The sequence below is a fragment of the Myiozetetes cayanensis genome, unplaced genomic scaffold (genome assembly GCF_022539395.1).
Source record: "Myiozetetes cayanensis isolate MyiCay16 unplaced genomic scaffold, myiCay2020 scf24, whole genome shotgun sequence".
NCBI classification, from domain to species: Eukaryota; Metazoa; Chordata; class Aves; order Passeriformes; family Tyrannidae; genus Myiozetetes; species Myiozetetes cayanensis.
The window spans coordinates 10,189,873-10,203,367 of record NW_026087456.1 but is presented as its reverse complement, the minus strand read 5'-3'; the positions used below and the strand labels follow the sequence as shown (position 1 = coordinate 10,203,367).

The following is a 13,495-nucleotide window of genomic DNA, read 5'->3' as shown; positions in this document are numbered from 1 at the left end:
AGGAAGCTGTGCTCCAACATCTCAGTGGCCTGGTGCATCTACTGAGCTGTGGTGTGGCCTCATTGCCTTTATAATAAAATCCCACCTGCACCAGTGCAACTATTTATTTCATTCCCCAGGAATCCCTGCCTCAGTAACAGAGGTGTTTGGAAAATAGGTCCTGGCAAAAGAACCTCGTCAGACAAGCCTGAGGTGTCATTGCCTGTAATTGAGGGAAAGATTCCCCATCTCCTGCAGGAAAACATCCCTCTCTTGGTGTAGGGTGCTGGTGCTGCCTGAGCCACCTTTGGAGGCCACCGTGAACTTTGGATTTCCTTGCTGGTGTGTTTGTGTGTTCTGGAGAGGACAGAGATGCTCAGCTGCAGGAGGGGGTTTGGCCATGCTGTGGTGGGAACTTGTCCCTCTGTCAAGTCCTTCCCACTGTGTTACTTTGTCAAGAGCAGCTTGAGTGCAAGGAAAGTCTTTTCTCTTTTGGGGTGTGGGGAAGAATAGCTCAAGATAAAGTCCAGTGCAGAAAATAGGCAGTGTGGGGCTCTTCATGTCTCTGAGAGTTGGGTTAAATCTCTAGAATAAAAGGTTTATCTCTGATGCAGTCCAAAAACTGGAGCTGTAAAGCTCATCCTCTCATTCCATGTGACTAGAGAGTTAATCCTTTCTTCTGGTGCTGTGAATGTTTATTTAGCTGTGCATTTATGGAGCTCAGATGGTCTGGAGTGTATGTCGGGCAACTGCCCGTGTCCTGTCCAGGGATTCTTTATGACTTGGAGCATCACCAGGATTGTAGTGGCCATCAAACGCTGTTGTGATCCTGCCCCTTAGCAAGTAATGGATGTGGAGAGGACTGTGGGAACATTCCTGTCTGCGGTGAGAAGAATGTTTTGGCTTTCACTGCGGATGGACTCCCGAAATCTGAGGTCTCTGTAGCAGTTATCAGTACAGCAAAACTCGAGGAGGATAAAAAACCTGGTGTAGAGAGGCCTTCTAGTCCCATCTCCTAGCAATCCCAGTGTTATGACTGTGCTGAGGACCTAGATCAGATGTGCTTTCCTCTGGAGGAACTCTCGCCAGTTAAGTTTTTTGGAAAGACAAAACATAGTCTTCCGATGCAACCACAAAAATTTGGAATTAATGAGGTGAAGGGAAGGAAGTCGTTCAGTGGAAATGGGGAATTGCTCCTATTTATAAAAACTTGAGTGTTGGCTTTCCCTGTTTAAGGCAGAGGAACAAAGACCTGCTGAAGGCCGGTGGGGAACACTGTTGCTGTTGAGTCAGTTGAGAGCTTGAAGTCTGTGTACTGATGATTCAAAACTAAAGAATTGAGTAAACCTTCACCTTTTCCTCCGAGTGCAGATTCAGTTACACTTAGTTCTACTGTCCTTCTTGCTGAAGATGGAAAACTGCACACTAAGGCAAACAAAAATATTTGTAGTCTTCAATACTCTTTGATTGCTGACCTTTTCTTATTTGTGTTGAGTGTCTTTTCTGGTGCCCTAGAAGAGCTTGTGTACCATAAGGGGGTCTGTGTGTTCTGTTTTCCTTTTCAAAGCAGATGTGAGGACTGTGACTCAACACTCAGTGTATTAGACCATGCCATGAACTCATTAAAAGCTGGTTTTCTTGCTCTGTTGTTGTTTTCCCATTACTTGGTCAGAACCACACTCAGGTGTACTGATTGCTGATGAGAGTAGTAACACTGGACTTGGCTAAACCTGAAATGTTTTCTCTGGCCCTTTTATTTAGTAACCTTAGGTTTATATATGCATGTGCATGTTGCATGTGAATTTAAGAATTCAATCCAGTTGATACTGGATTTATACTGCCTTGCTGGTGCTGGACCAGTAAAGTTTCCCTGGGGAATTCCTGTGTGTATCTAGCACTGGTTCAGACCCTGAAAGCCCTGGTAGGGGTTTTCCAAGGAGCTGGGTTGGGTGGTGGTTATTTTGAAGTCAGGACCTATTTGTACACACTGCTGTGGTACCTGGATGTGCACATCTGTATATGTATGTCACTGTTATCTTAGGATGTTGATGTGAAGACAATTGCTGTGCTAAATCTGAACTCTAGTCGGGACTCAAGAGAACTAGTAAATAAATGACCCGAAGCTGTATTAACATAGAGCCTGGCTGTACGTCCCAGTGCTAATTAATTATCCTGAGCACGATGTGGGGCACCTTTCAGCCCTGGAGCTTGCTGAATAGATGCTGACAGAACATGCCCTGGATGTGTGGCTGCTGCTTTTCAGGCAAGAACACACAGGGTTAAGGAGCTGCAAGGCAGCCCTGCTGGTGCCTGCAGCACCTCAAGGAAAACTGCTGCCTTTTGTGTCCTTACTTTGAGCAGCTATCAGAACAGTGCTGCCTTGTTACAGCTTGGTGAGCAGGGCCTTTGGGCTGCTTTCCTTTCTCAAAATCTCTCTTGTGCTCTGGCTGTGTTCACACCCCTGACTGAAGTGCGGGTGGTGGAAGCTGGGGAAGGTTGGAGGAAAATGGCATCAGGCTGCCAGGTTTGTGTTAGTTCTACCCTCCAGTGTCCCAGGTTGCTCCTGGCCTGTGTGAGTGTAACTGGGAGTCTCGCTGGGTTTGTGTATCACCCTTCCCTCTCTCCCAGGTTGTGCTGTGCCTCCAGCTAAAGGCTTTTAGCAAACTACAAATCCACTTATTTAAGGGCCCCTGGTGCAGCTGTTTCAGGGCTATTTTAAGTGCATGACGGTGAAATACAGAAGGAAATGGCTGTTGTTGGCTTTTTCCTCTCTGCTGCCTTGCTGGACTGTATCTCTATCTGTGGTGGTGCGGGACTGTGTAGCCAGAAGGGCTGGAAAAGGGTAAAAGAACTGAAAGAAAGCAAGCAAAGTGTTTCTAATGCCCATATAGCAACATGCCTTCCTGCATGCTGTCTGCTGTCAGGAGAGACATTGGCCAGAGAAGCAAGGAGCATCTGGTTCTCATTGGGCTCTGCCTTTGGATGGTCTTCATTCTTGTTTGTCACATTATGTCTCTTTTTTCCCCCCTTCCTTCCTCTCTCCTTTTTCTTTTTTTCCCTGCAGTGAGTTTACAAGCCTTGCTGGAATGCACATATGGTCCTTATCATCCCCCAAGTCCAGCTTTTCTTTTTTTTTTTTTTTTTTTTTGCTGGTTAGCAGTTTGTGACATCAGGGGCTGTTAGAAGCATTAGTCACTTCTACTCCAAATAGAAAGGTCCGTGGTTTTTGGAAACCTATGGAGGAAAATGTCTTTTATGTCAGTTCTTGGCATAAATGGAACTGCGAGTGCTCCGAGCTTGTGCTGACCTTTAGCCAAACATTTTGCCCGAAGACAAATGTTCGTTCCCGCTCTCTCCAGCCACTCCTGAATTGTCAGATTTTGCTGACTTCCCTCTTTCCAGAAGAATGCAACTGTATCCTTTTTCCTCCGGGCTCCTGCCGAGTTCCTGCAGCTTGCCAATGTAAGCAGTCCCCTGGCTTCCCTGCCCGCGTGCCTCGGAGGCGCGGGAAGCGTGTCCCCAGTGTGTGCCGGGGAACTGGGATTGGGGCAGGTCCAGGCTGGATGGGCTGCATCGGGCCAGGGAGCAGCTTGTGATGCCTGCTGGCTGTGCCCTGTGTCATCCTGCCCTTCATTTAGGGAGCCAGCCTTGGAGAGAGCAGCTCTCTTGTCTGTTAGTGCCTGTGCCAGTGGAAGCGTGTCCAGCATCACCTGCTCTCTGGAGGTGTCTCCTCGGGGAGCTCCTTCCTTACTCTCACTGGCAACCTCCTTTGGCTGGTAATTCCACAGATCCACAGGATTTTATCTTTAGGGCAGTATTCTGTGCAAGGGGGGATGGCACTGGATCTACACCTGCCCTTCCCCATGTGCTCTGCCCAATGCTTTGTTGGAAAGTTGCTTCCAGTCTTCCTCTCACAAAATAACTTTTTCTGCTATCCTGATTTCTGCTATCATGGTTCTCAGAGATTAAAAGGAAAATCCAGCATGTTCAAGGAGAGCCTTTTTGTATTGCCTGTGAGCTCCCCACTCACTGAGTGAGGGAGCCAGCTGTGGCATAGCACTGCCGACAGTATTCCCTGGTACTGGCAGTAGGGAGACCTGGTTCCTTGAGCTCGTTCCAGACGTTGCTGAAGGGCTGGGACAAGGGCCTAGTGAGAAGCTGTGTGTCCCTGAGCAGCTGCAGCTGGTACCAGCTTTTATCCAGGAAGACCAAGATGGGTTCCTGCAGTCCACCCCTCGGGGACAATAGCTGCAGCAGTGAGTCACTGCTGGGTTGGTGGCAGGGCGGGAAGCATGGATCTTCATGCCTTGATTGACACATTGATGTACGGAATGAGATCGTGCCTTCCACAGCGTCTGCTCTCCTTGTTGAGAGAGAAGGGAAAAAGGTCGGGGGGGAACCAACTAAGGACCTCCCAGATATTCCCAGTAGCTTGTGGAGACATCTGCCCCATCCTGCAGCCAGCCCAGCAGCATGGGGACAGGAACTCCCCCTCTTCTGCTGATGACACTGATGGTTATCACAGCCTAAAACAGCAACCAAGAAGTCCTTCCTCTGATGAGCTGATGAACTGATTGATTGCTACGGGCCCTTTCCTTGTGACATCACTCCATGGCAGGGAGGGCAAGGGAGTTGTTCCTGCTCTTTGTGTTCTCCCCATACTATTATTCATAAGTTCCCTTGTCCAACAGTTACGGATCTGACCATCCCTTAAACCTCTGTAAGGAAGGGGAGGGGGGTTGTGGGTGCTGTTTCAAGGAACAGAGAGCTTGGCTCTGGCACAGACACTGGGAATACTTGGTGCCCTGCTGGCATGGAGAGGGTACAATAGATCTGTCTCTTGCTGACTGCTCTTAGCTTCTGTGCTCTCTGCTCTTCCCTGAGCTGCGTTTTTCCCTGGGCAGACAGAACTATCCCAGAGATCCCTGGCTTTGGATGTAGCATCTAAGATGACTTCAGAAACGCAGGAACGTGTGCCTAGTAACGGATCAAAAATGTTGCTGCCCTGAGCTGCTGACAACAATAAAAGCTTTTAGAGTTTCTTAGAGGTGCCTCCTGAGTCGTGTGGCCTCAAATAACTAAACACTTGCTTCATATTTGTGGTTGAGCTCAATGTTTTGCATACCAGCGTTTTCCCCCCTCTCGAATTCGAGGCTCGTTTTTGTTTTCTTTAACTCTTGGGAGGCCGTGTGAAAGTGACCCCCAGCCGCCGGCAGCTCTGGGCCAGGAGGGGCCAAGGGAAGGGTTTGCCAGCAGCCTTAAGGCAAAAGGGGCTGAGCTGGGAGCTTGCTGGGGCTGGGGGAACAGTCCTCCTCACTGTGGCTACGTCCTGAGCAAGGAGAGCGGACCGGAGACTGTGGCAGTAACTGCACATGTCCTTGGGGATCTACCCTCCTCAGCCTTCTGGGAGCGATGCCTTTTTCCTACCCAGGAGAAGAGCAATTTTTGCTTTATCTTTAACCAGCTACCACCCACCTTGTGGTTTGTAGGGACACTGCTCTGCTTCATGCTGCCTCTGGAGGAGGGATGCATTTCCCATCGTGGGGCCCACCTTTATCTCCCCCTCCCCATCCACACACAGACTGGGCACTGTTCCTGACTCCAGCCAGGAGAATAACTTCCCCTGTATCCCTGCTCACTCTGCCAAGCTGCTGTGGCTTAGGAGGAATGGGCTGACTCTCTCCTTGCACGTGCCTCATCAGCTGAGTTGTTTTGGATGGCTGCAGTGACTTCCATCCAGGCAGACACACTGTTTGCCACAGAGCATCCGCTGCAGTGTTGCTTCACCTACAGAACTTTTGCCACTAGGAGCTGTATATGAAGAACAACAGATGCAGGTTCTGAGATTGCAAACCCTTTTTTGTCTCTTGCAGGGCATTTTCCCCCCCGTTAAAATTAAGAGTACTAGGGCATCGTTTTCTCAAGATAAATCTCTTTATAGGGATGGTAGGTAGGTAGATGCTGTTCCTCTGGGGGCCTGTCTCTGCTTAACTTACCCCCTCCCTTCCCCTGCTGGAGTTAAAACCAGCAGCTGTGATAACAGCAGCTCAGAGATTGTTGTTGACCCAAGAAATATCGACTGTGGGATGCCTTGGAGGGCTCTCTGGAAGGAGAAGTCAAGTGATCAGCATCTTTCTCAAGAAACAAGCATTTATTTGTTCATGTAGCTCTGCTGTTTCTGTAGGGGTTAGCACACAGCTCTGGATGTTCAGAATTGCTTCCTACTCCTGGATGGTGTGGGAAGAGGGATGGAATATATGCCATATAATGTGGTGTTCAGTAAAGGGGACATGGCTGTCTTAAGGAAGAGTTTAAAAATAAAGACTGTTTTGGGGATGTCTTAGCTCTCTGACATCTGAGAACATGCAGACACCCAAATCTAGCAGCGTGTCTGGTGCAAACTGTCTGATCCCTCCAGGAGTCTGTGGAGCTGCAGTTTTACCCACGCTGATCTTGTCTGTGGCTCCTGAAGCTGGGAGCAAGGAGAGGTGCTTGGCAAACAGTTCCTCTTTTAGTGTGCCTGTAAGAGGTCAGTGCTTCCAGACACAGCAACTTGTCTGTGGTTCCTAAGGCGTCTCCTAGGACTGAGTTTCTGTGAGTGACAGCTGAGGGGGTGTTTTAGTCCAGCAGTGTGTTTTAGGTGCAGTGTGGGGGCAAGAGGAGTTGGGCTGAGCTATGTTCATCCACTGAGGGGAAAATGAGGAATGCACTTGAGAAGAAGGCAGCGAGGCAGGGTGATGATATGCCTTTCCACTTGGTGTGAAGTGCCTGAGCAGTACTGCTGACTTGCTCTGGAAGGAGAACCGTGTGGCAAGAGGAATAAATCAATGCTTGTAGCCTTCCCGTGGTTGTTGGTGCACACGGGGGCTCTGGGGTTGTCTCTGTGGGGCAGGAGCCTGCACCTCCTCTTCAGCTGGAGTTGCCCCATTCTCAGTGGGATGACTCAGTTGGGATCAAACCCAGCCACTGCCTGTGCTCAGGAACTTGTCAGGCCAATTCACAGCCAGAGCAGCGGGGCCATCTGACTTAGCATCCCCTTGTTGTAAAAACACTTCTGTCCTGCCAGACCGAATGCGTGAATCACTTGCCTGTTCTGCTAAAGATACCCTGAGCAATCAGGCTGGTTGCTCTCCAGCAGAGGCTTCCTTTCCATGTGGATAAAACTATCCCCTTGAACAGTGTAAAAGCAGGAGCAGAGGCCTGGCTGCAATGGTAAGAGGTTACGCAGCCCTTGGCTCCCCAAAAATTGTGTGCACTTTCCCAGCCCATCTCTGTGCTGCAGAACTGGCTGTTAGGTTGCACAATGCCTTTGTGTGCATGGAGAAAGATTTAGAATCCTAGTTCCTTTGGCTCTCCTGCCTTCTCTGAAATGCCTGTCTGTGATACTTGTGCAGAATTGCACCTATTTTCTGTGTCTGCTCCACTCAGGGAGATGTGCTGCATCCTGGGAACCCTGAGGGAGGTGGAAGCTTGGCTTTGTGTTTCATCTCTGGCTGTGCCTCGGGCCTCAGAGCTTTTCATGAGCTTTCTGGTGTTTGGGCAGATATCAGACCGCGCTTCTGCCTCCTGTTGCGAGCTCAGCTTGTGAAAAATACTTGGCATTGCAAAGTGCAGGGATAGTTCTTGTTTATTCCACTGCTGATGTTTGCCGCTTGCAGGGAAAAAAGCAGGGGAGGGAAATAAACGCAAGAAGGTCTGCAGCAAAAAATAACTGACACAGATGCAGGAGATGAGTCTAACTCCTGTTCCTGCTGAGTAACTGGTGATGAGGCAGTACTTGCTTGCCCAAAATATATCAGGGAAAGAGAGACTGGTGCTGAAAGATGTTCAACACCCACCACTTTCTGTGAAGCCTGTGAGTCATGGGCACTGCTTTCTGGGATCAGCTCTGAGCTCCCTTCACTTCACCATAAACCCAAGCCCACTGGTGTTTTAAAAATACTAATGTTACAAATATTTAATTTAACCCATTCACATAACATGTAAATCCCAGGATCTCCTTCCATTGCCTGGGGCTTTGGCAGGAGAATCACTGTTGTGGGTAAATGGTCTCTTCTGTGTTGTTTGTCTGTACTCAGCCTGAGTGAAAGAGGTGGCATCTCTCAGTCACCCTAAGCTTCTGTGGTGTGGTGCTGATGGAATAGCTGTCAGTCCACAGAGGGATGGAGGTGAACAGACTGGTGGATTTGGGTTAAGGCTTCAGACAAACCTGGTTTAGATGTTAGGAGAAGGCTCAGGTATCTAACACAGGTGTCGGGCCCTATCTGTCAGCGTGGCAGAAAAGAACCCTTTGCCCCCTTGTGCCATATGGTGATGGTACAAACAGAGACATTTTCACTTGATGTTACCTTTCCTAGAGAAATTTTGTATTTCTCTGAGTCTGTTTTCATTAACACTCAGCCCAGATCTAACTCATTTTTTCCTGCAATTGTTGGCTGGTCCGTATGTTCTGAGGGGGAAAGTGGAGCTGCTCAGCAATTGTGCATGAGAGTGGGAAGTCCTTCTCTGCTTTTGATTCTTATTTTATCAACCAAAGAGTGTCTTTTTCCATGTCTGCTCCAAAGCCCACTGGTTTTGTGGAAAAGAAGCTGGTGCTTCCAGCATCTTTTAACCAGGCTGAGGCTGCCCACGACTGTAATTTAGCATAGCCTTGGTGGAGTGACTGTGCTGGAAGTGTTTGGGTTTGGAGGAAGGTTAGTATTTTCTAAGTTAAGGACAACAAACTTTGGGAGAAATATGTGAAATAACAGCAGAGCTGCTTTAGGTCTGCCAAGTTGGTGGGGTTTTTTTGTTTTATCTGTGCTCAGGACACTGGCACAACCACCATTTGCCAGGGAAGAGGTAAACTGGGCTGGCTTCTTTCTCCAAGCTTCTCTGTGGATTATGGTACAGCTGTTGTGGAGAAGTCCTAAATATAATCTTGGAGTTGTTTCAAACCTCCCTCGTGCAAGGTCTGTGCTGCCCTGTTCCCCTCCACAGCCTTGGGGTGTAGGATGTTGTCAGCTCGGGTGCCGTGAGCAGCCGGGAGGAGGAGAACGGGTCACTAGGGGTGACTGGCACCTTGGGGCTCCCTGGCCTGGCTTCTTTTCCTGCTGAAGACGTGGAGAGGCAGCACTAGGGGCTTTGTAAGTCATGGAGGAAACGCTGGGCAGTGTGCCCTGCTTTGTCACCTGGTGTCAGATGAGGTTCTTTGTGCGCCAAGGCACGGCAGAGCAGCACGCTCGCTTTGTTCCCTTCCGCTCCAAGCCTGGAAAAGCTGGAGAGGCATTTAGGTGGCTCTAGAGGCACTGTTGCTATCTGAGCTGTGTCCTGCTGTGGCCCTGCCAAAGGGATGCCGAGGCCTCAGGAAGAATGTTTGGGTGTTGCAGAATGGTACAGAATCGTGGTTCATTAGTGACAGGCACGGAAAAACAGTCTGGTGGTGGGTGCGTGCCTTGGGGTCAGGGACATCTGAGCTCCCGAGCCCCACGGCAGAGAGCTGAGTAGAAGTAAGAGGAGAGTACTTTTGGGAGGGAAACCTAAGAGAAAAGTCCTATATCCCAAAACTCTGTGTCATTAACACAGTTCTGGCAGGACTTGTTCCCTGACAGGGGGGGTTGCAACCCTGTTAAATGCTTTGCCTCTTGGTCTTACAGAACGATGACCTCAGGAACCTCTCCCTGTCTGGCCACGTGGGCTTCGACAGCCTCCCTGATCAGCTGGTCAACAAGTCAACGTCCCAGGGCTTCTGCTTCAACATCCTCTGCGTGGGTAGGTCACTCTGCCCCTCTGGGCAGTCAGGGCTGCACCCCTCCACAGACTCACACCTCCTCCCTCTGCACAGGGCCGAGCTGAGCCACTGGGGACCAGAGCAGCAGGGAAGTGACAGTTTTCTTCCCTGAGCTGCTCCAGGGTAGAATCTAGCATCCCTCTTTTCCTTTTCTCTACCTTGTTGCTTGAGTCAAAATGTGGACGTTTTTAGCTGTTAAAATCTATGCCTTTGATCAGCCTGTGGTTCTGTTTTGCCCAAAGGCTGCCCATGAGGAAACTGAGCTAACGTGGGAGCTAAATGTATTTTTAAAAGAAAGTGAACTTCAGTCTGCCTGTCTCCGGATTGGGTGCAGAGGCTGTTTCTCACCAAATGACATTCCTTCCCTTCCAGGCTTTGCCTGTATAGTTACATTCTTAGTTTCTCCAATTGGAATCGATGCCATTTTTAGTCTCCAAGTGATGTACTGGAGAACAAAGCCTGTCACCTGTCCTCTGCTGTATTTAACCTGGGTGCTGCAGGTTGGTTTTATAGTCTGAGTTACTTTTCCCGCATTGTTCAGAGGGTGAAATACAGGAAGGCAACATCTGCTCTTTGCTGTGAGGAGATAGGTGCTGTCTTGGTACTCTGTGGATACCGTGCAGTTGGAAATCCGTTGCTCAGCCCATGGGAGCCGGGAGCTAAACCAGCTGGAACTTGTCAGTGGACCCAGAATGTGGTTCTGCAAAGTGACACAAATGCTGGGTTTCACTCTTAGCTTGGCAGAGCAGGCTGGGAACACCATCTCTCCATTCATTGTGCAGTTAAGCCTGCAAGAAGGGAGTATTGTGCCTTCTAATTAGTTACATTAATTAGCTGGAAAAACCCTGCAGCCCTCTGACTGTGAATTTTGCACAGTGAATTGAGAGTTTCTGTGAGCTGTGTGAATAGAAGTCTGGCACACAGACTGGGCTTCTCTCTGTAGCTTTGCTTGTCGAAGGAGGAGATCGGAGAGCAGTTGCACTCGTGCACACTTGAGCTCCCAGCCCTCACGTGACTCCTGGAGCAGCATGAAACCATTGCAGTTCAGCAGGGAACAGCCCGATTAGCAGGCAGCTCTTTGATCAAAATGGCATCAATTAATTGCCTTTCTCTCTTGCAGTAAATATTCCTTTCTTAGCACGACTTAATATGTCTCCATTAGCAATTTGATCCACCTCTTCTTTTTTTCCTGTAAAATGTGTCGATCTGCCAATTTTCACCGCATATTAAAATTTCACACGAACTGCTGTAGTTGTCCGTGGAGCAGAAATCTTACTTTGGAAGCAAATTATTTTTTATAATGGTGGTTTGAGAAAGGACATGATGAACTTTGGCATTGTAATGTGAGACTTTTAATTGGTATGTGAAAGGCTGCAAAGGCCATCTAGCACAGCACGCAGCAGTTCACGTGAGGAGCTCCCTAAAATCTGCAGCTCCAGAGATGAACAGACTGGGCCATCAGTTCAGGACATGGCTTTTCATGTGAGCTGCCTCAGCCCACCCCTGCTCTCAGCATGGGTAGCAGGAGCTGTGTGAGAGTATAATTGCTAAACAAACACTTCTGACTTAGAAATGGGATTTGGGCTAATGCCTTCATCCATGTTACTAATTGCACTGGGGATTAGTGAACCTGTAGTAGTTTAAAAAGCTGATATTCAATCAGTGTGCTATTTTCCTTTTTTTAAAAAAAAACTCCTTATGTATTTCTCTGTCTCAAATTTTTATTGCCTCACTTATGCTGTGAGTTTTGGGTGGTCTTCTTTAAACAGAAACAAAACTGTTTTAAAAAAGCCAACCCAAAATAAAATCATGTATCTCCTTGGGAATCAAACACAGAGTTAAGAGAATTTACAACGTTGCATCTGTGAGGAAAGTTCCTGGTTCAGTCCTGGGGGATTGGTAAAGATGGGAACTGTCTCGAAAGACATCTGTTCCTGCAGGGATTATCTTGCTTAGCCATGTGCATGTAGCCTAATTCCACTGCTACCCAAGTGGAATAACTCCATAACCTGGCGAATGTGCCCGAGAAGACGAGGAAAAGCAGCCAGGCCATAGCACGTTGCCTTTGTCTGCTCAGGTGAAACTGGCATCGGCAAGTCCACGTTGATGGACACTCTGTTCAACACCAAGTTTGAGAGCGAACCAGCGACACACAACGAGCCCGGCGTGAGGTTGAAAGCCAGGAGTTACGAGCTGCAGGAGAGCAACGTGCGCCTGAAGCTGACCATTGTGGACACCGTGGGCTTTGGAGATCAGATTAACAAGGACGACAGGTAAGCTGGGCTCTGGCAGGAGGAGGGGTGTGCTCACGGGTCAGGAGGGCATGACTGGGGGGTCAGTAGGTCCCTCTCTGTTCCTGGGGGTGTTTCCTGATCCAGGAAGTGATGCTGCTCTGTGCTTTTTGTTTGTCTTCCCAGTCCTTTTCTGCTCTGCTTGTTTTGTGTTGCTTTCTCTAATATTTCTCCCAGTGTAAGGCCCTACTGCTGTCTTTGCAACATGTCTCTGTCTGAGGTTTTTGGGCTTTCATGGTCAGAGACAACATTTCCGGAAGCCAAGAAACCAGTGCAGCAGTCGTGTTACAAACCCACATAGTGGTATCCATGAGGCTGCCCTTGGTGGAGGGGGAACAAATGGAGAAGTTATTTTTTTCCAGAAGCATGGCTCCCTTTTTCAGGAAAAAATGTGACAATCACCTGTAACATGGGGTGCGAAGCTGTACACTTTTTTTCATGCCAAGCTGGTCCTTTCCAGAGAGTATGTTACATTGCACAAGCTTTTTTTTATTCAGCAAAGTGGTCCCCTCAGAGTCCACAAGCCCAGTTGTCTTCTGAGCTGTGCTCCTGAAATGCTCTTTTTATCCTCTTGTCAATCGCCCTTCCCTCTTTCAAAATTTTCAGTGAGATTGGCAGAGCAGCAGCTCAGACTTCAATTGGAGATGTACAAACACTTTTTTTTCAGGGTAACTTGTGTGGTTTCCATGTGCCTAAAATCCAGGGTCTCTACCACTTTATCTTGCTGTCATGTCCATTATGTTTTGTCTGTGCACAAGTGTAAGCACAGCTTGTTGGGAGGGACTCTAGATTGGTGGGGAGGGTCTTAACAAGCAGAGCTTATCCTGTAAGGTCCAGAGCACCCACGAGGCTGCCTGAATGTCTGCCAGTGCCCGGTGTTGTCCCAGTAGCCGATTCCCAATTTTCTCTGTGCCTCACCTCTCTCCAGCTACAAGCCCATAGTAGAATACATTGATGCACAGTTTGAAGCCTACTTGCAAGAGGAGCTGAAGATCAAACGGTCCCTGTTCAACTACCACGACACCCGGATCCACGCCTGCCTCTACTTCATTGCGCCCACCGGCCACTCGCTCAAGTCCCTGGACCTGGTCACCATGAAGAAGCTCGACAGTAAGGTACTTGCTGCCTATGTTACGACCCTCACATGACCCTACTAGTGCTTTTATTATCTTGTCACCAGGAAATAATGTGTGTTTTTAGTCCTGGAGAGTTGCAGAGGGGCTGTGTGAAAAGAGTACCTTGTGCAAGCTGCTGCAGTGGGTCATTGTTCTGCTTCACACGCTCAGAGATTTATTAAGAGTTTGGACTCCTCCCATCTCCCAGCCCTGCCTCGGGTAGGGAACTTGGCCCTGTGCTCCCCAGCTAAGCTATAAAGTCAATAAAGACAATTCAGGTCGTCTTACTAATCAGTGAAAACCAAATGGAAGTGCTGTGTCTGTTTGCTCTGACCACATCC

General features: G+C 48.8%; 1 protein-coding gene across 5 annotated transcripts in view; it reads left to right on the top strand.

Annotated features, from left to right (window-relative positions):
• The window catches only part of SEPTIN11 (septin 11), a 45,435-nt gene that overhangs the window by 12,467 nt on the left and 19,473 nt on the right, over window positions 1-13,495 (top strand). For all 5 annotated transcript variants that reach the window (XM_050320685.1, XM_050320681.1, XM_050320683.1 and 2 more), the window contains exons 2-4: window positions 9,615-9,729; window positions 11,826-12,021; window positions 12,968-13,154. In XM_050320685.1, coding sequence (XP_050176642.1) covers window positions 9,615-9,729; window positions 11,826-12,021; window positions 12,968-13,154 — 498 coding nt within the window. The remainder of the gene's footprint in view (window positions 1-9,614; window positions 9,730-11,825; window positions 12,022-12,967; window positions 13,155-13,495) is intronic.